The sequence below is a fragment of the Pagrus major genome, chromosome 18, assembly GCF_040436345.1.
Source record: "Pagrus major chromosome 18, Pma_NU_1.0".
Taxonomy (NCBI): Eukaryota; Metazoa; Chordata; class Actinopteri; order Spariformes; family Sparidae; genus Pagrus; species Pagrus major.
The window spans coordinates 12,219,825-12,242,489 of NC_133232.1; the positions used below are offsets into that span (position 1 = coordinate 12,219,825).

A 22,665-nucleotide genomic window follows, 5' to 3' on the forward strand; every position below is an offset into this window, starting at 1 on the left:
TTACAACTTCAGTGAAGCGGAACTAGCTATTTCTTCTGGTGATGGAAAGAAAAAAACATAATGAGAAAGACTTGGAGGAGCAGCTGTCAGGTAAATTTGTGGTCTCTAACAGTAACGTCAACTTGATGTACTAGCTTGTAGTCAATCTCTTTCCAGTCTGTTTGTCTGTCTTGTTAACCTAGCAGGGCAGTACATAGCCTACAACTCTGTTTTTGTTTGTTTTTTAACTAGCCAATTCCTGCGCTGTTCTGTGACTGTGTCTCAAAAACATGAGACTGAAATACAACTCATGTTATTTATTATGTTTGATCAAAGCCAACAGGCAGCGGTGTTTATGAACCGCAGCATGGAAAGATAACCACGTTGTGCATGTACACATGTGCAGGGCTTGAAGCAGGAAAAAATCATGTGCCTGAAAAATTTTATGCATGGGGGGGGGATTTTGAACATTTGCAATCTAAATGAATTAATCTGGTGCACTTTGAGAGTATCAATCATGTATCACATCAAGAAGTTGGAATGACAATTTCAAGGTTTTTAATAATGAAATATGAGCAGTTCACCAAAAAAATGAAAATTTGATCATCAGTTACTATAAAATTGTAGTTGATTTGCAGCATTTTTAACAATGATTTGCTCCATAACTGAAAAACTAACATTCTTGCATTGACTCCAATTGTTAAAAGGGATAGTTCAACATTTTGGCAAATTCACCCATTGCCATAATCCCCTATAGTATAGGGACCAGTCCAGACCATTTCTGTCCATGATATCTTTGAGTTCTTGCATGACAGCTGAAGCGTTGCCGATGTTGACCTTCCTGCTGGCTAGGTGTTGGGTTGCTACTTTTTCCAAATCATCGTCAAAAAAACGAACAAGCACGTTGAGAACTTTGTCCCGTTTTGAGATTTGTCGCTTCGTCCACATTCATAGAAAAGGTGGCCTTTTTTACCTTTTCAGCCAGCTGTCTCTTGAACTCAGGGGCAAGGCCATGTGTGTTTAAGTAACTAGCGTGGTTGTTGGAAACCGATAATTTAGCCAACGCATTTTTGTCTTCCGCTAACTTATTGCACAGCTCCACAAGTGGCCGGGCCATTGTTAACGAGAGATCGTGTTCAGCTATAAACGCAGTCATACGAATTTTCTGTTCACACACACGGTCGGTCATAGATGTAGCTGTGGTACCTGTAGCCGTCGCTCCCGGTAAGGTCGATGTGTGGGAGAGAGCACGCACAGATGCTATGTGACGCTATGTGACCCGGGTCTGAAGCATGACGAGCTAATACTTTTTTCCTGCTGCTGCCATACACTAGTATTCTGGAGCACGGTACACAAAAACAAGCTCCTGGCTCCTTCAGTTTTTGACACCAGCTACCGTGAGGCTTTCCATCTGCTCCGGCCTCCTCTATCCAACCCCAGCGCCACTTATTTTTCACTCCCGCTTCCCATTTCGAGGTTTCTTCGCCTAGTATAATATACCTGGCATCCATGCTAGCAGTATACAGTAAACCAGCTCCTCACCGCTCGCTTACATTGTCGGAGGTGCCTGAAAACTTAAGGCCCGCCCTACTCTGCCTCTGATTGGCTAGAACTCCTTGGTTACCCTGAGTACCATTGGTAGTTGGAACAATCACTTTAAACAACTGGTTACAGTTGTTCTTTTTTAATCATGTTGCTGTGGCAAAAAAAAAAAAAAACTTCACCAAAATATTCCTACGCCGGATTTCCGGCACCGTGCCGGAGGTCTTCAAGCCCTGCATGTGGGCCATTTTGAAACAAGACAATGATTATCTGGTCTCTTAGTCAAGGTTTAGTTACAAGTCAGCACAAATAGGCTACAAGATTAAAATAAATAGATTGATATGGACTACTGACTACAGCTTATAGTTGTGTTAACATTGTAAACTCAAAGCTGTGTAGTAAAATAAATTGTGAGGGCTGGGCTAATCACCTGGCAGCAGAGCCAAAACGTAGTGTTATATTTGATTATTTTCTACATTTGATATTTTCCACAATTTCTCATTTATAGTCATATTATTTATTAGATAGACCCTTTTTATTTTTCTCTCAAACTGCAACAGTTCACTGCATTTAACATTAAAATGTGTATAACTTTCTTCTGGAGGAACATTGCCCCCGGAACCCCCTAGAGGATCCTAGGTCCATCTACCATAGTCTCACAAAATCCTGTGAGAAACACTGGCATATAAATCTGGAAAATAAAATACTTTTTGAAGAAAACTGCTACATTTAGCTGTTCTAGTACAATCCACTGCTCAAAAAAATCAGATCTTGATTAACAAATTATTCAAACTGAAAATCTTGACTGACAACGGTCATAGGAAACCAAAATCATCAACCCATTGAGGGCTTGCTTCAAAATCACACCGAAAATCAATGCATGTGAGAGAAGCATGTTTATGCTACAACAGCAGAATGAGCTAATTATGTGAAGTCAGTAGCAATAATTTCATTTACAAAGCATATTAAATAATGTATATTGATCATAGGTGTGATCAATATACCCCACGACAAAAATGATCAATGGATCACTTTATTTAGTTTAAGTAGACCTGCATATAAAAACGAAAGACAATATTCAGGCATGCAAATTGGTTAGGGGAGATAGGGATAGAGAAAACCAGGTATAACTAGGGGGGTCCGGGGGTATGCTCCCCCGGAAGATAACTGTCAATTTTAACAATTAAATGTATCAATCTGGACCTTGAAAAGAATTGAAAGAATTGAAAGATTTGTTTAACTTAAATATTTATTATTTACCAATGCATTGTATCAGCAGGTTAAAGACAATAGGCATATAGAAATTGCACAAAAGACCAGCTCAGCCCTAAAGCCTGTACAAGACAAAACAAGATGACGAAAATTGCCTAATAGTAGTTTATTTATTATCTATTACTATTACAGTCTACCACTGCATTTTGGGAGATGGTAATCAATGTTCAGACACAGCAAGCAGAAAAAAGATCAAATTTGATCATGTTTATAGTACAATAATTACTCTTATTAATTTGTACTCTAAATTGATGTTTAACTCTACTTCTATTTCGTACGTGCTACGCCCTCCAACGGGCTTTGCTATTGGTTTATTTTGGAGAAGCAGCCCACCTGGGAGGGGGTGACTTCTCTCCCCATCTCATGTGAGGTAGAGAAAGCTTGGCACATGCTGCGCGCTGCCATGCCAGCACACGCGCTGGGTGAGAGCTCAGCACCCGAGTCTATCACTGACGTTTAGCATTTACTCCTGATTACTGTTTGCATGCCGACGAGGCAGGGCGAGTAATGTTCTCCTCATTTCCATAGTTAACCGTTCCTGCTTCAGCTTCTAGACCGTGGTTGGGAAGCACAGCGGAGACTTTGGTTTGCCTCCAGGGCCGAAGTTGATGCTAACTTCGGGGCTAACCGTTAGCCTAGCTCCTCCCCCACTTTACCCAGCAGCTGGGAAGCAAGACACGGGAACTTTCCTGGGTCCTGAAGAGCTGCAGCATTTACTCAGAGACAAACAGAAACCTAAACTGTACATTTACTACTACTAGACAACTTTACTGTTAATTTCTTCTCTTCTCCATCACCCACACCTGTCAGCTCTGAGCTCAGCCACCGCCTCTCCATCTCCGGCTTCACCACTCGCTACGCTCTTAAAGGACCCGTGCCTTGCGTGGATCCAGAAAAAAGCGGATTTGCATGATTTATGAGAGCCTCATTTTCAGGTCGGAAAAGCCGGATTTCCGGATTTATCCGGAAGAATCACACCCCTGATTGATGTAATACAAGCACACATATTGTTTTATGTTAAGTATGTGAATTGAAATGTATAGTTTGTAAATATACTTTTATTGTTGAGTTTTAGGGAGATGTCTTGTCACATTATCTTAAAAGATGCCAACTCAGGCACCACAACTTGGCAATGATTGATTTATTATGAAACGCTATTCCATAGTACTGATGTAATTTGGTCAGTACCCTTAAAAGTACAGAGTTCAGCACCCAACCCTAAAGCTCGCAGAAAAGAAATCCCGCTGCCACCAATGTGACCAGGCAGCTTGGGTTTGCGAAACTGGCCAGGTTAACAAGAATATAATAAACGGCCATGGAGATGTAATATTCATTGCATTGAGCAGCAACAAACTGTTGCATGTCATAAACACCATCTCCTGAGTTTGTGGCAAATCTGAGGGATGACACAATTTCTTTGCACTTTCTGATGGGGGCCTTTTAAATCATGATTTAACAGGGCTGAGAGGTCGAGTCTAGTACGTCGATGTGCGGGCCCTGCATCGATATAAATATACTATCAGTTGATAGTCTAATTTTAAAGATAATAATCAGCTTACCGTAGCTGCAAAAATTCAGCCAATTCTGTCAAGACTCCTGCTTTCCTTTTATGAAAGTTACATAAGTACACGGCCTCCATTGCTATTGGATCCATGCTTATGGGGTATAAACAGAAACAACTTGTCTGACAATGCTGACACAGTTCTCAATGCACCATTAAGTCTGAAGTTTGGAAGACATCTGGATTTTTTTTTAAAATGAAGGAAACCTCTACAAAAGTCTGGTCACTTGTGAGGTCTGTAGAAGAGCGATTACAGTCACTGGTAGCACGATGGTAACACTGACCTGGTGAGATGGTATGATGAAATGTATGCAAGCAACAAGGAGTAATTATGTGGCTGCTAGTCCGGCTTGCACAAGACAAAGACATGGATATCATACAGTTTCTCCTCCTACAACTCGGCTGGGTCTGAGGTAATCATAAGGTCATCATCCCTATCGTGCCTCCTTCCTATGGAATAACCTCCCAGCTGACATCAGACAATCAGGCTCTAAATCTAAACTCAAAACTTACTTCTTTGACTTAACCTTTAATTAGTTGTTCACTTCGATTGCTAGCTTCTTCAGTGGGTTGGTCTCAGTCTCAATCAGTCTCTTACGTATAGTATTAGAATTCACATTGTCCTGCCGACGAGAAACAGAAATCTGTTTATTCTGATTAACATAACATTTCTCTAACTTTTGTTCTTTGTTTTCTGTTCCCACAAGCTGCAAGCTGTGTCGCTCTCTCACTGTCCACTCTCTATAGTTTCCTCCTCCTCCTCTCTTTTTATTCAGGCTCCCTCCTGATGGACCACTGCCACTGGGAACATCTCTCTCTCCTGGCCTCACATTGACGGATCTGGATAATTTCTATCCTCTGTTTTACCATCTCCTTATATCTGTACTTCTGTAAAATTTGATGCCTCTTCATCCTCTCTGTTTTACTGCTAATTATCTTGTATGGCCTGCCCTCTTCCAGGTCATCAGGGTGGAGAGGAGGTCGTGTGGCTTGGGCACCACTTGGCTTGCTTCGACCTGCTCAGTCATCCTTCTGGATCCACACACTTTTCATATATCATATAAATTCTATTCTGTCAATACAAATTGTAGATTGTGATTTTGTTGTTCCGTTCTGTACATGCAACATCTACTGCATGTCTGTACGCTTGGAAGAGGGATCCCTCCTCAATCATTAATACTACAGTCAAATAGTTAGAGGGAAAAGCATGTTAAGTAAGGAGGGATAGATTAAGATATTTTCAACATTTTCCAGGTTGAAGAGGGAATGTTAAAACAGAGTGCAGAAGAATCATAGGTGTGTGATCAGAGCAAGTTGGTCAGCATTAATGCAATGTCACCATGGAGAGAGCCCGTTGTCCAGTCCCAACAAAGGAATAGAATAGCATGACAGCAAAGTTAGTAGTCAAATTCCCCAAGGACGTCTTTGCTTCTGCAAGACAGACCAATTGTGTCAAAGTATTCCATTTTGGATTTTCTGTTTTTTTAGGGTGCCTCCTCAAAATTAAAATGCTGTCTGACTTCATCATTCCAACAGGAATAATAAGCTGAATTTGCTTTAGATTTCCAATTTGGCATTTGTACTCTCTCTTAAAAAAAAAGGGGCACTGGGGTGTGGGTTAGGGAATAAAATGATATCTAATAGACCTAAATACAAAACTGAATGAATATATGAGCAATTGGTGTCCATAAAAAACGTCGCTTGGCTGTTTGCTACTAACCTTTCATGTTAGGCTTGGGTTTGTCAGTTTGCTTGCCTGTGGGGGTTTGTGCCTGCTGGCCCTGGCCCCCGGAGGAGGCCCCCTGCTGGGCTGCTTTCTGTTTCAGCATGGTCCAGTCAAATGTGTAGTCGTACTGGTGGTTCAGAGTCCTAAAAAACACAGAAACACATTATCTACACAACATTCCCAAAAATGAGCTGACTGAAATGGTTTGTGGAAGGATTGGGGACGGCAAAGAAAGAGGCAAGAGACAGAGGGCAATGTTTGTGCAAATTGTAAGCAGTTTTCTAAGTTGATAATCGGCTGCCTTATCAATTGATTATCGGTTAATCATAAGTGATATACGAATTATAGTGGACATTTTTCTGTTTGAACCACTGACATGGTCTATGTTTGATTCAAAATCAGAGAAGGCTACATCAGGAGTTAAAAGAACAGGTAAACACCAAGTTACTTGAATCATAAACTACACAAAACACAAAGACAACATAAAATAATGACTTCATTTAAGTAAATTTAAATGTCGTTTTGTTTTATTTTGATATATATGATGAGGAAGTATATTTGTAATTCGTAACATGATACTTTTTGATGCATTTGTGCCCATCACTGATTGTCGGTTAATATATTTATTTAAATCTGTTAAATTCTGAAAGGCATTTAATTGAGTAATCATTAACATCCCTAAACAGGGGAGAAGAGGATGGAAAGAAGGCAGAAAGAATAGCAGGAAGAAATAATGTCTTCCTCAGTGTTTCCCACAGACTGAAAACATAACTGTGGCAGTGTTGGGGGTTGGAAGGGGGTGGAAGCTGTCTATTGTAAACGTTTGAAATTATATTAGTAGGCCTAAATTAAATGGGAGAGGTAGCAGACCATAGCTATTTTTTGCTATTTTTTGTTCACCTGGTTGTTTTGTGTAATAATGCTTGCATAACATCAACACTGTAATACTGTATTTTTGTTTTCCAGGACAACCTGGGCTATCAGTATATGTACTTTATGCTGCAGTGATGTCCCATGAATGTGTAAATAGTAAAATGAACATTAAGAAAAGAAAAAAAAGTCTTGGCAATCGGGGGAAAGAAAATGACAACGTTGATTATTTCACTCTTGCAAATTCTGATACACCACCATTGGTTTCACTGTTAAGGCCTTTTCACACTGCGGCGTGGTAACTTGCCGCCTGCAGTCATTTCAATGAGGGATGAGCTAAGAGGGGAACTCCGCATAGTACTGATAGTACTAATAAGTGTTTGCTGCCCACGTGAACATGCACAGATTTTGTTTTACCGCTCAGAGTTCACTATGCTGAATTTTTTGTATGTGAGAACCCGGAGCTGTATAACATAGCGCTAGTCTTGTATAAGGACAACCAGATGAAAAACTGGGCATGGGACAACATTTCCACCAAACTACAGATGCAATGCAATACATGCAATGTAAAAGTAGATTGCCCAAATATGTAGATATTATTTGTAATGTCAGTTACTATCTTGCTGCGGCGTGTTTGAGTTAATTTGCTTTACTTGACATTGTAAACCCTGCCCCTAGTTTAAACTGATATTGGTATATTTTTAGGTGAGGATTTTTAGGTGGAAAATATGAACATGCAAGAAGAGACCCGTACTCACTGTTTACTTTCTCTTTGAAGCTCATCAAATGTTAGGTATTGCTACTCAGCCAATCAAATGTATACATTCCAAAGATTACAACACATGCAATTGGTCTGAGTTTCCATGGCTGCGATAACTGTGCCATAAAGTCCAGGAAAGCTACAGCAGTTAATACAGAAAATGTTGAATGCTTGAGAGACTACTGACAGAGAAACTCCCTCTATAACTAGAAGTAGTAAAGAAGATAGACCTGATCAGCACTGGTAATTCTGTAAGACTAACCACTGCAAAAATTGCCTGCTATGCTTATGTTTGTGTATGTGTTTTTACCTGAAGAGGATGCGGAACAGTTGGCGCAGGTACATGTAGTCTGGGGCCTCTTCAAAACGCAAGCCACGGCAGTAGTTCAGATACATGGCAAACTCTGCTGGAAAACCCTGAAAACAAACCCATACAGTTGGGTTGTTTGTTTGGATGTGAATAACTTTATAACTTTCACCACTGTCAATGTTTAACAGGTTCGTACCTTGCAGAGGACCTCAACAGGTGTGGACATCTTCTTCTCTGAAATCTTCTCATACTTCTGCTTCTTTGTGGCAGCCTGACAATGATAATCATTGCACATTATGTGAACCACCAGGAACAGCGTTTCCGCTGGTAACATTTGTGCCTCAGCAATTAAGAAAACATTCTACAATCAATCATTTGATCCATTTGCTGATTAAATGTGGTTATTGTTGCTGTGCAACAAGTTTGTTACTCTACTCAAGCACCTGATCTGTGACCCTCTTCCAGAACTGTGCAAAACATGAACAGATTATCATAGTTTTAAAAATGCAGTGTGGTGAGGATAAAGCCATTTCATACACCAGGTGTGGCCTATAAAAGGTGGACCTACCAATGTGCACTCAACTTACATTGGACCCATTCACAGTGAGCTGCTACTCTATGTTTTAAGCTGCATTTCCACCAAGATACGTTTGAATATTACCCTTTGTATCCGTACGTAACTATACCTAAATGCGAGATGAGGGTTTTGGGGGGTAACCCCCTTTCAATTTTTAACATTTGGGAAATGACTGGGAAGACTAGTCTTGGCTCTTTAGACGCTGCTGCATTTATTCACTGACACACTGTGGTCTATAGTGTACATTTCTACTCAATTGACAATATATCCAAACTGGTAACCTTTACTCCCTCTGCTCCGCTTACATGCACTGCCTCTTTTCTGCCATTCTCCTTCTCTTGCCTGACAACATAGTTGCTAAGAAGTGCGGACAGACCGGGTGTATGCAGAGAGGGCTGCCCCTCCACACACTGAACTTGAAAAAACAATAGATGCACATAGAACCAACATTACTTGGTCTAGGCAAGGGGGGCATGGCCACTAGGTTGCCTAGAGACAGAGTAAAGCGAGTCTTGCAGACAAGCAGTGTCAGTAAAGTCAAGCATCTTTACTAATGGATCCAAACATTGTGGCTCACCCCCCCCCCAGTAATACTGCCCACTGTGCTTCTGACCTGGACAAGTCATTTGGATCACTGACCTTATTTAAGTTACAAAGGTTTTAAAAACATTGTGCTCACCTTAATTCTGAAAAGCAACATGAGTAATATACATGGAGCATATCCTAAGACACATAATGTGTTAAAAAAAAAAAAAAAACAGTACAAGGAAATTGGTGGATTGAGATCATTCCAACTGGCAAAGTCAGTTATAATATCATACCTTTAATCCCTGCCAAGGCAGACTGGTTCTGTTGAAGTACATCAGCACGTAGCCTAGTGACTCCATGTCATCACGCCGACTGCAGACAATAATGTTAGTTGTTGAGTACAAAAGCAGGGCGTCGCTGCCTCTGACATAATAAAAATAATGTTACGTGTATATTTCAATAACTGAACTCAAAATAAAAAAAAAAAACAAGAAATTGTGAAAAGCTGGTTGAAAGCCTGTTGGTAAGACCAGAATAAACTGCAACTTTTTCTGCAAACCAACTCCAGTCTTATTTGGGTTGTATATCTTAACCAAGGAACCACTTCCCATGTTTTTTTAAATAGAAAAAACTTGAAACTGGTTTCTTTTAAAAGAATGAAACGGAAACTGATTTTCTTTGAAAGTTGTCTTTAAGAATCAAATATTGAAATGTGCACAGACCTTTGTTCAATGCCCAGGTGTGCATTGATGGAGGCATAGCGTGCTGTGCCAGTCAGGTTCTTGTCTTCTCTGTAGGGGATGTGCTGTCTTGTTCGGTTGTCTCGGTACTTCTTCGCCAAACCAAAGTCAATAAGGAACAACTGACAGAGAGGGACAAAACACATGGTGATTATCCATTAGTGACACCCCACAAAACAGTGATAATAATCCAGAAGTTAATCAGAAATGAAGACACACAAAATGACTTCAACTTATTTTCTTCATTTTAGACATGGCAAATAGCCAAGTTAGACACAAATGTCTAAAATATTATTCTATAGATGAGGAGATTCTTGTGACGATACTAACTTGTGCATGGTAAAAAGTGTCATCAATGACTACATCCCTAAAGAGGTCACTTGAGGAATTTAAATACAGCAACGGTACTACTCATAGAAATACAAGCAAACATCCAGATGTGTTCTGTGAAAGATGCGAAGGACCCTTTTCACTTTCATGTAATTGTTGTAAAATATGAACAATTGAAGTTATCTTTATTCCATTTCAACACATTGTCATTAGGCTCAGGTCATACTAAGCCAAATGCCTTTTTTAATTGCTGAAATACCCTTTTTCGCAGAAAGTTTATGAAAGACAGATAAACATGTAAGAGCTTCAGCAGTGGACTACAGTTAGCACTGTGCTGATCTATTGTATGATTGCCGCCCAGTCTATATTTTAAACAATATATTGGCTAACATACATTCCTAAAGCTTTCCTAAAGCTGTGCTGTTCACCAGTTTACTTTTTTGTTGGACCCGACAACAATTACGTCACATTCTCATTTCAGAGGGTGTGATAAGTGGCGATTCTGTGTTGCCAATTCTGATGTTTTACAAATCAAAGTGAAAGATGTCATCTGCAATCCTTAATGGTTTAATGACAGTTAACATCAAAGTTGTGCTCAGTGATCACACACAAGTTTAAAAAAGAAACACGGCCACCAAAAAGACATATGAAACCCACCCAAACCTCACCACACTGCGTGTGCTAACTGCTTATCTAAACAACAGCAAGACAATCAGGCTATATTGTTGGCTTCTCCGGCCAATGAAAGCAACCATATGGATTCTGGGTTCTCAGACGAGCAGCAAGAGTTTGTTTCAGTTTAACAGGAGTTCAACAGAGTACAAAATGACATGCTGAGGGCTCTGCCTATGTCCTGTGCCAACTTATCCACCTGCGTACCTAATCAATAGTAATGACGAGCCCTGTTGGCACATAAGCCATAGCTAGTGAACTTTTACAAAATAGCTACTGTGAAAAACAATGTTACTTACTGGTGTTAAATAAGTTCAGAGAACAAACATCTGGATTATAAATCTGGCAGATCTACCAGCTCAATCTCAAACCACCTTTCAGGTTTTATGTGGTTCAGACTGCTGCTAATAAAAGATGGCAGTTCTTGGTCAATGTAAGGGCTACAATATCTCTAAAACTGGTACATTTAGTGATTGTTTTCATCATCTTCAACCTGGATTCAGACCATATGAAAGTAAGTTTTCCTTCAAGTGTTATATTTTTTTAATATCCTTATTAGAAGTGTCCCATTAGTTTTAATAGTATGTGCAATGTTGTTAACAAATATGAACATCTACAAAATATTTCCTCTATTAAAAAAAGGTGCACCATTTAGTTTTGGGGGAGAACATTTAATCAAAAGACAAAAGTCTGTTGATTTTCCTGACAGGATAAACTTAAACTGTCTTCAAAGGACAACACAATTTCACACCGTTTTACTTTGTTTATATCAGCAGGAGAATTGTAAATATGAAATTCCTGAGTTTGAATTTCTTTTTAAAACTACATAGTGCACCTTTAAGTTCTGTACTGACATTAAGTACAACACAAAGAACCACAAATACTGATGTGAATATCCTTGACTAGAGCAGAGACATGTAAAATCCACCTTGAATTTAAAAAAACGATTTCCAACTATAATGGTATGTTCAGACCAAACACAAAGCTTATTTTCACGCGGCAAGATTACATAAAGTCAGTGTAAAGACTATTCGTAATTGCGCAAGTTAGAATTAATGAACTTTCAGCAAAAAATCTGCAGAGAGCCAAGCAGCTTTGGAGGAGAGGGTTTGGTGCAGAACCTAACCTTCTGGAGGATTTACATTGGATTCTGCTCTGATCTGAAGAAGTTTACTGACAAGAAGAGAACTCATCTTCACTCCAATTTGTTAACTTGATTGCAGTAGTGGACTGGCGCTGTAGGGTTAATGTACTTTATTTCATGAACATACAGGGACAGGGAAGAAAGTTCAGAGGGGAGAAAGAGAGACAACCAGAATCTCTGTTGAGTACTGAGTTTATTGTCAGCCTCAACCTTCGGTGAAATATTGGCATATGTGTGGCAGAGCTTTTCTGAGTGGGGAGAGCCGGCCATAGTGGAGAGAAGCAAAGCGCCACTCAGCTGCGCACACCCAGCTATCCCTGGAGGAGAGTTTGTTGCAGAGCCAGATCTTCTAGGGGACACACCAGTTATCACACTGGCTTCTGCTCTGATGAGGGGCAGTTTCAGACAAGATATTACTCTTTAAACTTTTGGGATTACAAAGTGTAAATATCTTCACTTAAGTTTATCAACATGACTGCAGCAGCAACCTGCGGAGCTGACCTCCAATGTGGGCTGTTTATGTATTGTAATGTTGACTGCAGTGAACTGGAGCTGGAGGGGAAATGTGCTTTATTCAATGAACATACAAAAGGAGAGGCAAAAAAGAAGAAAGAACAAGAGCATTGCCGACACTGCACTCTTTCATCTTAGTGGTACCCTTGGCTGATTTACCCACTTTATCATTTCAAAAGTAAAATTCAAAGCTGGATAAGATTTAAAAAAAATATATAGATTTAACTTAGTTTGAATATTATGATTGACCATATTCCTTTTACCAGCTGTTACAGCTTTAGAAACCTAGCACATTCCAAATTGAAGATTGTTAGGGTTCAAGCCCTATGGGGGAGGAAGAACCCTATTGTGTTTGTAATGGTTTATAAGGGCCCGAATACAGACCAAGAAGAACCCCATTGTTTTTCTAGGGAATATTATAGCACTGTCTGGTACCAGGATCCTATTAAAACTGCTGGTGTATTTATGAAAATTAATCATATTTTTCATGGGCTAAAGGTGCTCGGAAACTGATGAAACTCTGGCATTATGTGACAGCAGTGGTGAAAATTTACATCTGGTACAAGTCTTGGTTGTGGCAAAATGTACCCATGGTACACTAGCTCAAGGTCTGAAAATCGCCCTGAGGATTTCATCCCAGTACCTAACAGCAGTCAGGGTACCCTTGGCTATGACATGGTGGTCTGTGCGACCCTCCAAGGATATGCATCCCCAGCCCATCACTGACCCGCTGCCAAACCGGTCATGCTGGATGACGGCAGGCAGCATAACGTTCACCACGGCGTCTCCAGACTGTCACGCCTGTCACATGAGCTCAGTGTGACCCTGCTCTCATCTTTGAAGAGAATAGGGTGCCAATGGCGGACCTGCCAATTCTGGTATTCTCTAGTGAATGCTAAATCGAGCTGCAGGGTACTGGGCTGTGAGCCCAAATTTCCACTAGAGGACGTCAGGCACCTCATGGAGTCCGTTTCTGACAGTCTGGTCAGAAACATGCACATCAGTAGCCTGCTAGAGGTCACTTTGTACAGCCCTGTGTAGCTCTGCCCGTGTAACCGCTGGTCTCCTGGTATCTCCTCCATGCTGTTGAGACTGTGCTTGGAGACACAGCAAACCTTCTTTGATCTTCAACTTCTACTGACTTGGTGTTTTTTTATTCATGTTTTTAGTGTGTTGTTTTTATTATTCTGCTTTTTAACCTGTAAAGTGTATTTGTGTACCCTGAAAAGCGCTATATAAAAGAAATATTATTATTATTATTATTATTATTATTATTATTATTCTGTGACAAATAAGTGCTGCCTTATTTTATTGAGCAGTGTATGTCCTCCAACTGACTTGTTCACTTTTACCCCCTTCTTAATGCGGTACAGCATAGTGCTATAGTAACGTTTGAACTTGCATTGAACTTTGTTGCCTTTCTGGAAGAAAGCTTCTTTTAGCACACTTCACTTTTTACGTAAGCGTGCTCTAGTGAAGCTGTTAGCAGATAGTGTGTGTGTGCAAATGTAATTGTATACTGACATGCATAACTGGTCAAAAATATTTCTCTGTGGTTAACCAATGAATGGTTAACCATTGACATCCCTAGTCTTGGGCATGGGTATGGCAAAAAGGCTCAATAGCGCCCCCTACAAACTTTGAACTTGTGGTATGTTTCCCCTAGTTGTATGAAAACTAGTAGGCATATGCATCACATCCAGATGTCCCAAAAGAGCCTCTTGGTGCAATAATCCAACAGGAAGACACCCATTTTGAATTAAGTGCTTAGTTTTTGCCATTTTCAGGGGCTGTACTTTAATTAATAGATGAATTCTCTTGGACAAGTTTGTTAAAGTAGTTCGCCAATTATCTAAGTACTTAATTATAGTCATGAGAGTAAATGTCTTAATGTTCTGTGTTATAGCTATGGTGCTGTGTTTGTTGTTTAGGTTCTGGTCTTTTTTCCTTTCCTTTTCATACTGCAGTGGGGTTATGACCCCAAACACACCACACAATCTTGAAAGCTTTGCAAGATTTACTTGAAGACCAAAGAAGACCAAGGAATCCTGACTGTCATGGACTTTCCTCTACAGTCACCTCACCTCAACCCTATTGAACACCCATGGGGCACTTGAAGACCAAGCATTTTTTGACAACTCAAGAAGCTTTGTGTTATCCTAGCATGCCAAATCATGCTAGGATAACATGAGTTATTAGATTTTGCACAAACTTGTGGAGTCTTTGCCAGCTCGGGTGCATGCTGTCATTAAAGCAAAAGGGAAAAACACCAAATACTGAGGTATTCTGAAATTCATGCACATTCTTCCAAGATGCAACTTCTAACCAAATTGACACGGTGGTATAGCATTACATTCCTCCTGGTATTAAATTCTCTCTCTCTCTCTAGCTTAAGGTTTAATATTTTTGTCTTCTTACATAATTAAGGTTTCTTTTATTAGTAAATATCAGTGTGAACAGACTTAAAAAAAAACATGGGAAATCCATAAAGATTACTAGGTACTTAACCCTAGGAGACCCACGTTGACATTTAGGGACAAACAACCATTCACGCTCACATTCACACTGACATTGACTTTGGACTGTGAGAGGAAGCTGGAGTGTGCTTGGTCAATAAAACGATTCTGACAGAACAAGAAGAAGCTACAAATTCCAAAATATGGATGCTTCACACACATCTTCAACATGGCAGCACAGAGGATCCCTACAATCAGCTTAGTTTTAAGGTGGGCACCAGAGGTTACATTAGACTTTCAATGTCTCATATTGACAGACAGGGTCTTAAAAAAAAAAAAAAAGGTTTTGACAAAATATTTTTAATTTTATTATTATCTTTAATCACGCAGACATAGCCTGTACAATGACAGGGCGCAGGGAGCAAGGGAGATTTCTTCAGAGGGATTTGTCATGATTGCATCTTTGCCTCAGACATACGACTTCTTGTGGCCATTAAAATTTGGTAAAGAACCAGCGCTCTGCTGCCACACTGGAGACTGGAATTACTATACCAGTGCCACTTCAGCCAGAGTTTGAGGGACAGCAAGCACAAATAGTGGCAGCGGCCAGTCAGTGGCAAATGCCCCAAACAGTCATGGCAGGTTAGGGGCAGCCGCAGTCACTATTTAAGCTCGCCCTCCCTGCAGAGTTTTGAAGTCATTCCTGCAAGCACTCACTTCACAGGGAGGAAAACTCGCAGCTCCTTCTGCTCCAGGAGTGCGCCACACGACTGCTCCCCTCTGTGACCTGTAGTTTTCACTATGCACAGGGCTCCGGCTGTAGCTCCTCAATGTGCTGTCAACATCTAGATTACGTGACGGATCTACTACAGGTAAACCTGTTTTTGCAGAACTGAACTGTGACCTTTTCAATATAAAATGTAAAAACTTATGTCATATGGTATGAATTCTTGAGTTAATGCCGAAATTTGTTTTGTGAGGTCACAGTAACCTTGACCTTTGATCACCAATCATCAATCTAATCAGTTCATCCCTTGCGCCACTGTTTTCAACAGTCTAGTAAATAAACTAGACTTTGGCAGCTTACTACAGTTTCAAATATTTTCACTTCTCATAATGGTATTAAAAATCCACCAGACTTGACTATGTACACTCAAGTTACAACATCTTCCTCTTAATGGCGAAACATGGAAGTTCAATTATGCTACACTACTGACACGTTGTTCAACGGATGGCATCAATTTGGCCAATTAAGCCGCTTTATTCTGTTGCGCGCCAAAGGGCTGGAGCCCACAAATTCCTGCTTGCAGCTTGATGTATTTTTTTGTTTATTGTTCAGCACCGTCTTCCGCCACACCCACCAGGAATAGAGGGAAGGTTTCTTTCTAATTTATAGCCCCCTGGATACCATTATTAAACATATTCTATCAAGACACCCATGGTAGATTCGCTTGCTATTTTTATAAGAATTGTTTGTTTAGCAACTTTAATTAAGCACTGGTTTCTTCAGTTCTTCTAGAACTTTCATCTTTACAAAGAATATGAAATTGTGGTTTTATACTGTCTATGTGAAAGTATAACATTGGTATTATAATTAGTTCTATATACATTGTTAACATTCCCATCATTTAAGAGATTCTCTGTCTTTCCATTTGGACTGGAATCATACCACTTTTGGATTTATCAGTATGATTGCTTGTTCAATACGGTCTTAGCTTTGAGATCAGGTTTGATTTTGGTTTAATGTGAACTACCACTTAAATCATTGAATTCTACTTGATGGTTTTATTACTCTCAGACCAAACATCACATTAAAGAGACATGAATTGGCTTTTAATTTAAGTAAGAAGCCAATTTTAGCCATTATTAGGAGGGACTGGGAGATGGTGTTAAAACAAATATGGACAATAGCTACTCCCTAGAAAACACCAAAGGAATGTTTGCTTAACTCTCCCACTGTAATGAAGTGTACACGGGGAGGTGGAGTATATACATTGGGTATTATGAGTGCAAGATGGGTGCTGGTGGTCTAATTTATTTTTAACAAGTGTAGCAAGGTATAATTGCAAAGCAACAACTGCTGTTGTGAGGCAGCTGGTGTTGTGGTAAAGGTCACACCTGGTTTAATCCTGAGAAAGATGGGTCCTGAGAAGAGCTAACAGCCAAGCTTCTTTTCCTCTTCCCCACTGACGAGTCTAAACACTAGGGCAGACAGTAGAGGGGCAGGGGTCAAAATCACACAGCCTCTAATCCACCTTCAGTCACAGTTAGCATGAGTACAACAGGCACTTCTGGTTGCACTCACATGGTTTGCTCCCTTTGATAAAACTAACAGTGTCCTGTATGGGGAAGAAAGGCACCTCTTTCTGTACATCCAAGGCTTGACTTACACAGGCAAAAAATGTCTACTTTAAATCTTTGTGGTACAGATGTGATCATTCTGGCTATCATTCTAGAAGAAACCACATGACTGTGATTGCCTTCTGTCAGGACAACCATTCGAAGGTCAACCTTGCACAACAAGAATCCATAAGTGTCGCTGGAGATATTGAAACTTCAATATCATGTCTGACAGCGACAATAAAGGCCACTGCAGACAGCAACAAATCAAAAAATGCTTTTAAAATATCTACTACCAAAGAAAGCTTTAACAGGCCCCGGAAGAGTGACTTCATTAAGTTGATATCTAGGCCATGTTGTTCATATGCCACCACTAAGAGACTACTACTGGAAATTTCCAGTGTCTTGGACAGGAAAATGGTGAATCAGGACTAAATCACACAGACAATTACTGGGTGAAATTTGTACCAAAGTTGGGTTAGTGTATGAGAGAAGTAGGTATAAGCCAGCTGCAAATTGCTGAACTTTGTCACACTAGCAACCATCTGTATCATATTAAGATTTCTGCTGATGTACTGTAACCTTACAAATTGTTGTCTCATCTGCCACTTTATGATGGACTACAGCTACTCACATACAGTTAGCTGTGAAATAAGGTGTTGGTTTCTTGTGGGTCTCATTCGTATTTTGGAAACCAACAAACAAAAATGTACACATTCATGTACTGGAGTAAAACCACAACTACTTGTAATTACACAGGCTACATCATATTCTCCGGAACAATATTACCAGAACAACAGTAGTTGCAAGTTAAGGACAAAGTATCTCTAAAGAGACAACCAAACAAAAAAATAAAGGATCTAGACTTGCTCTGATGCCTGATTCCAGAAGAATGTTTACAAGTGATGTTGATGATAACTTTGCTAAGTAAGAAGAAGATCCTCAAATATGAAACATTAGCCCCTTTCCAACTGCCTTTTCAAGGCTGGAATATTGCTCCATTATTCCACCTCACAGTCCATATAAAAGTTAAAGAGGCAGAATGGGGGGACATTTTCATTTCGCATCTGATCCACCAGCAGAGGTAGTAAAGCAGCTGTAACAGAGGTGAATCAGCGCCTGTGTGAAAGTGTAAGCTTGCACAGTGGGACAGGGTTGTGATGATTTGATGGCGTTCACAGTCAGACAACTGAACAGATCCCTCACTGGATATGGCTCAAAATAAGAGATGTCCCATGCTTCAACCCACAAAGCAACGTTAACAGATCAAAAGTAATGTGGCAGCAGGTAGTGTCTTTGGCAACTTAAGGGGAAAAATACCAAATTTTTATATGGAAACTTAGGCTGTCAACAAAAAACTAACTCACAAAGTTTTCATCGCCTTCCACTATTGTGTCGCTGGAGAAATTTATGTAGAAAAATAAAACCACCATATTAAATGTCCCCATCGAGTCCATGGTGAACTTTCCCCAGGAAAAAAGCAATCCTCTCCGGGAGGAGTTTGACATTTTTAGATTTCAACGTTGTGATGTGTACCCATTTGTGCCACTTTTGGTTCCGTGATGGCAACATGATGTATGATATGACACACTGGAGCAGGGTTATGCCGGAGTTGCTTGGTTCAGTGTGGAAAAACAAAGGTGGTGTAGAGGTGAGTCTTTGTTGCATCGCTGATGCAGAATCCCTGTCTGAAAAGGGCTACTAACTAATGTATCGACACCTGTTTTGCAAAGCAAGTCTAGCCAGAGGCGTAAATGATACAAAGAACGTTCAGATTTTGGGGTAAAAATCATAAGAGAATAGCGAATGTAAACCTGTATACATTTTGGTGCTTAAACAGTTAATGTGTCCAGATATACACAAAAACAAGTTTGTCATGCTTTAAAAAGTTTATAAACTTGTTTTATATAAACCTGGAACATTTCAGGGTTTACCAGCTTGCTTTACATAAACCTGAGAACATTTCAGTGCTTTGAAGTAACTTGTATTATGTAAACCTGGACACATTTCAATTCATCCTCAAATATGCATGTTCTTCTTCAAGGAAAGCAACTGATCAGCATGCTCAGAGGTCAGTACACTTCTGAGTGGTGATTAGCACCAGTATGAGTCTCGTGCATCGCCCTTGTTTGGAGCACCTAGGAGTGCATTTCCCACTTGTTATCAATAAAATGGGCAGTGATTGTCACATAGGACTCCGTGAAGTCAAGCCATCGTAGGAGAGCACAATTTTCGCTGCAGACTGGAGTGCAGCCTCCAACTTTCCTCTCGTCTCATCATAAAGAGCTGGAATAGCTTTTTCGGTGAAATACTTTCCGTTTTCGGTATTTCATACCTTGGTTCAATTGTTTTTAGCATTTGGCAAAAACCTTCATTTTCAGCCACACTGTACAGGTGGCGGTCCACACAACTAAACCCAGTGCTCGACTTGGTAATACTGGAAGCCTTCGGGGACGTGGAAAGGAAGCTTTGCTTTAAACACTGCGTTCACCGTTGCAGGTTTATTATGTTAGCATTAGCCGCTTTTTTAACAAGGAGATCAGAGTGGTGTCATAAGTAGATTTGCATGTTCATGGTGTTGCCCATGTACCTTGCTTTTACCAGACAGTTCTTGCATATCATGTAATCTATCGATTTTGTTTGTTCCGATTACACATGGCTGGGACAACCTTTAATGCAACTTTCTTCACATTGCTGTCAGCCATTATCCCACTGCAAACCTCTTCTTCAGCCAATTAACTTCCTTTCAAGTTTCCCTCATCCATGTGATAAGCCCCACCACGAGGACCTATGAAGCAGCGAAGCTGGAAAGTGAAATTGGCAGGGAAATTTCTTTAGAGCACCTTATTTTTTAAATCAAAATATCGACATTTGTAGTTATTCATCAATATTTATAGTCTCAAAATGGCCAGAGAATAAGAACTTTGTTCTGAAAGGCATCAATCTATTCTTGGTGTGAGAAATCAGGGCATTTCCATGTGAGAAATTGTCAAGAAACTTAAGATTTCATTAAATGTCTGCCCCATTCCCTTCACAGCACAAACTGGTTGGAGGCTGTGGTGGACAACTTCACAAGATGACAAGTTCATCAGTACACCAGCCTCTTGCTTTAGAAACACACGCCTCACAGGTCCTTTAACTGGCAGCTTCATGAAATGGTTCAGTAAAAGAGGAGTCTCAATGTCGGCAGTGAAGAGGCGACTCCAGGATGCTGGCCTTCTTGGCAGAGTAGCAAAGAAAAAGACAAATCTGAACCTAGTCCAGTGGTGGCTGGCCAATAGAGGGCGCTAGGGCGCCACCCCACCACTCACCACATTACCTTGAATAAGACATACATTTTTTTAATAAAAATTAAATAATAAAATAAAAATATTTCAAAATACATGAAGCTTATATTTTTTTTTGATGAGAAAGATAAATATATAGTTAATATGATGAGTAAAGTTGTTTTGTTCATCTGTGCTGTCTGATCGGTGACGTGTTTCCGCCCTGGGGCGCAAAAATCTTTGCCCATAGACTCTCGTTAAAAGTTGTACATGTGCAGTAGCTCCTCTTCAATGCAAGAGATAGGACCATGTTGGGGCGCACCTCACCTGCGCCCAGAGCTGAATGCAGCTGGATTTACATACCACCGCCCTCCTGCCATGGGGCCGACGTCACAGCTGTCTGTCATAAAGTGCGGCTGATTGACAGGTCGAGCCGCGGGAGTTGGAGACAATTGGACAGAGAGCAAAATGGAGAAAGAGAGACTAGATAATTCAGTGAAGTCACTTCAGACAACACATTTTGAGAGGAGAACGTATCAGGAGAAGCACGACGTGAAAGAGCGCGGACCTGATCAGCCGAACATCAAAATTAATCAGCAGTCCAAGGATAGAGGGAGACAATACACCCGGTCTTTTTCCAGGACCTGGTTTAGCAACAAGGCTTGGCTAGCTGCATGTGGCGAGGCTAATGCTTTATTCTGCTTTCCCTGCCTCCTTTTTCAGACGTCAGGATCTGACCCAGCATGGATTAAGACAGGTATGACTGATTTAAAGCACTTTTCAGAAAAGGCAAAGAAGCATGAACAAACTGGGATCCACATGGAAAATGCACTGCGACTAGCCATGTTTGGCAAAATAAACATTTCATCTCAGCTTGATGAAGGCTACAGGATAGGGATCCGTAAGCATAATGAGGAGGTTGACAAAAACAGGCACATCCTATCTAAAATAATAGACTGTGTCAAGTTCTGTGGTGCATTTGAACTTGCCCTGCGTGGCCATGATGAAAGTGAAGGCTCAGAAAATCCTGGTGTTTTTAGAGGATTGGTGGATTTTGTAGCATCACTGGATACAGTTCTACATGAGCACCTGCAGACTGCCACTGTGTTTAAGGGGACATCTAAGACTGTACAGAATGAACTCCTTGACTGCATGCTGTCAGTTTTGAGAGAGTGCATCGTTGGAGAAATCAGGAGTGCAGACTTTGTCTCCATCCAGGCTGATGAAACAATGGACATTTCCACTCAGTGTCAGCTGGTGCTTGTGACCCGCTACATTGACAAGGCCCATGATGTCCAAGAGAGGTTTTTTGAGTTCATACCTCTCCAAAGGGCCACAGCTGATTCCATCGCCACAGCACTTCTGGATAGGTTGAGCTCCATTCTCCCTGATGACCAGAAGAGCAAGCTCATTTCCCAAGCATACGATGGTGCAAGTGTCATGAGAGGAGCCACAGGTGGTGTGCAGAAGAAGGTCCAAGACGTCTATGTGAATGCACACTACGTCCACTGCTATGCTCACCAACTTAACCTTATCATGCAGCAGGTGACTTCCCATATCCCAAAAGTGAGTAATTTCTTCTCAGACCTGGCTGGATTCTCTGGCTTTTTTTCAAGATCTCCTAAGAGAACCAGCGTGCTCGATAGAGTGGTGGCCCACAGACTCCCAAGAGCAAGCACAGTGAGGTGGAACTTTCATAGCCGAGCTGTGAACACTGTTTTTGAGCACAAAGAAGACCTGCTCCAGTGTTTTGAAACCATCAGGGACTCAGGAGAGTTTGATCCTACCACTGTGAGAGAAGCTGGAGGGTTTGTGAGGCTGCTGGAGGATGATCATTTCAGCTTCTTCCGGAAACTGTTCCATCTCATCATGCCTCATGTGGACATTCTCTACAGCCAGCTCCAGAAGCGGACCATCGACTCAGTCTTTGTTCAGGGAATCATGCAGCAGTTCACAGACAACATACAAAAGATCAGGTAAATTAATGTGTATCTTGTGCTGTTTAATATTACTGATATTGTGTTAATCTCTATTATGCTTTTACATTTCTTGTTATTTTACCTAGCAACTAAAGATGAA

At 40.6% G+C, this 22,665-nt stretch overlaps 1 protein-coding gene across 6 annotated transcripts in view; it reads right to left on the reverse strand.

Moving 5' to 3' along the window:
* The window catches only part of csnk1a1 (casein kinase 1, alpha 1), a 69,602-nt gene that overhangs the window by 14,001 nt on the left and 32,936 nt on the right, over positions 1-22,665 (reverse strand). For 2 of the 6 annotated variants that reach the window (XM_073487625.1, XM_073487623.1), the window contains 6 exons: positions 17,099-17,182; positions 9,848-9,987; positions 9,419-9,497; positions 8,217-8,291; positions 8,021-8,127; positions 6,075-6,223 (listed from right to left, as the gene is read on the reverse strand). In XM_073487625.1, the coding sequence (XP_073343726.1) occupies positions 6,075-6,223; positions 8,021-8,127; positions 8,217-8,291; positions 9,419-9,497; positions 9,848-9,987; positions 17,099-17,182 (634 nt within the window). Of the gene's footprint in view, positions 1-6,069; positions 6,224-8,020; positions 8,128-8,216; positions 8,292-9,418; positions 9,498-9,847; positions 9,988-17,098; positions 17,183-22,665 lie in introns of those variants that run through there. The other 4 variants (XM_073487627.1, XM_073487626.1, XM_073487629.1 and 1 more) reach the window with 4 other exon arrangements.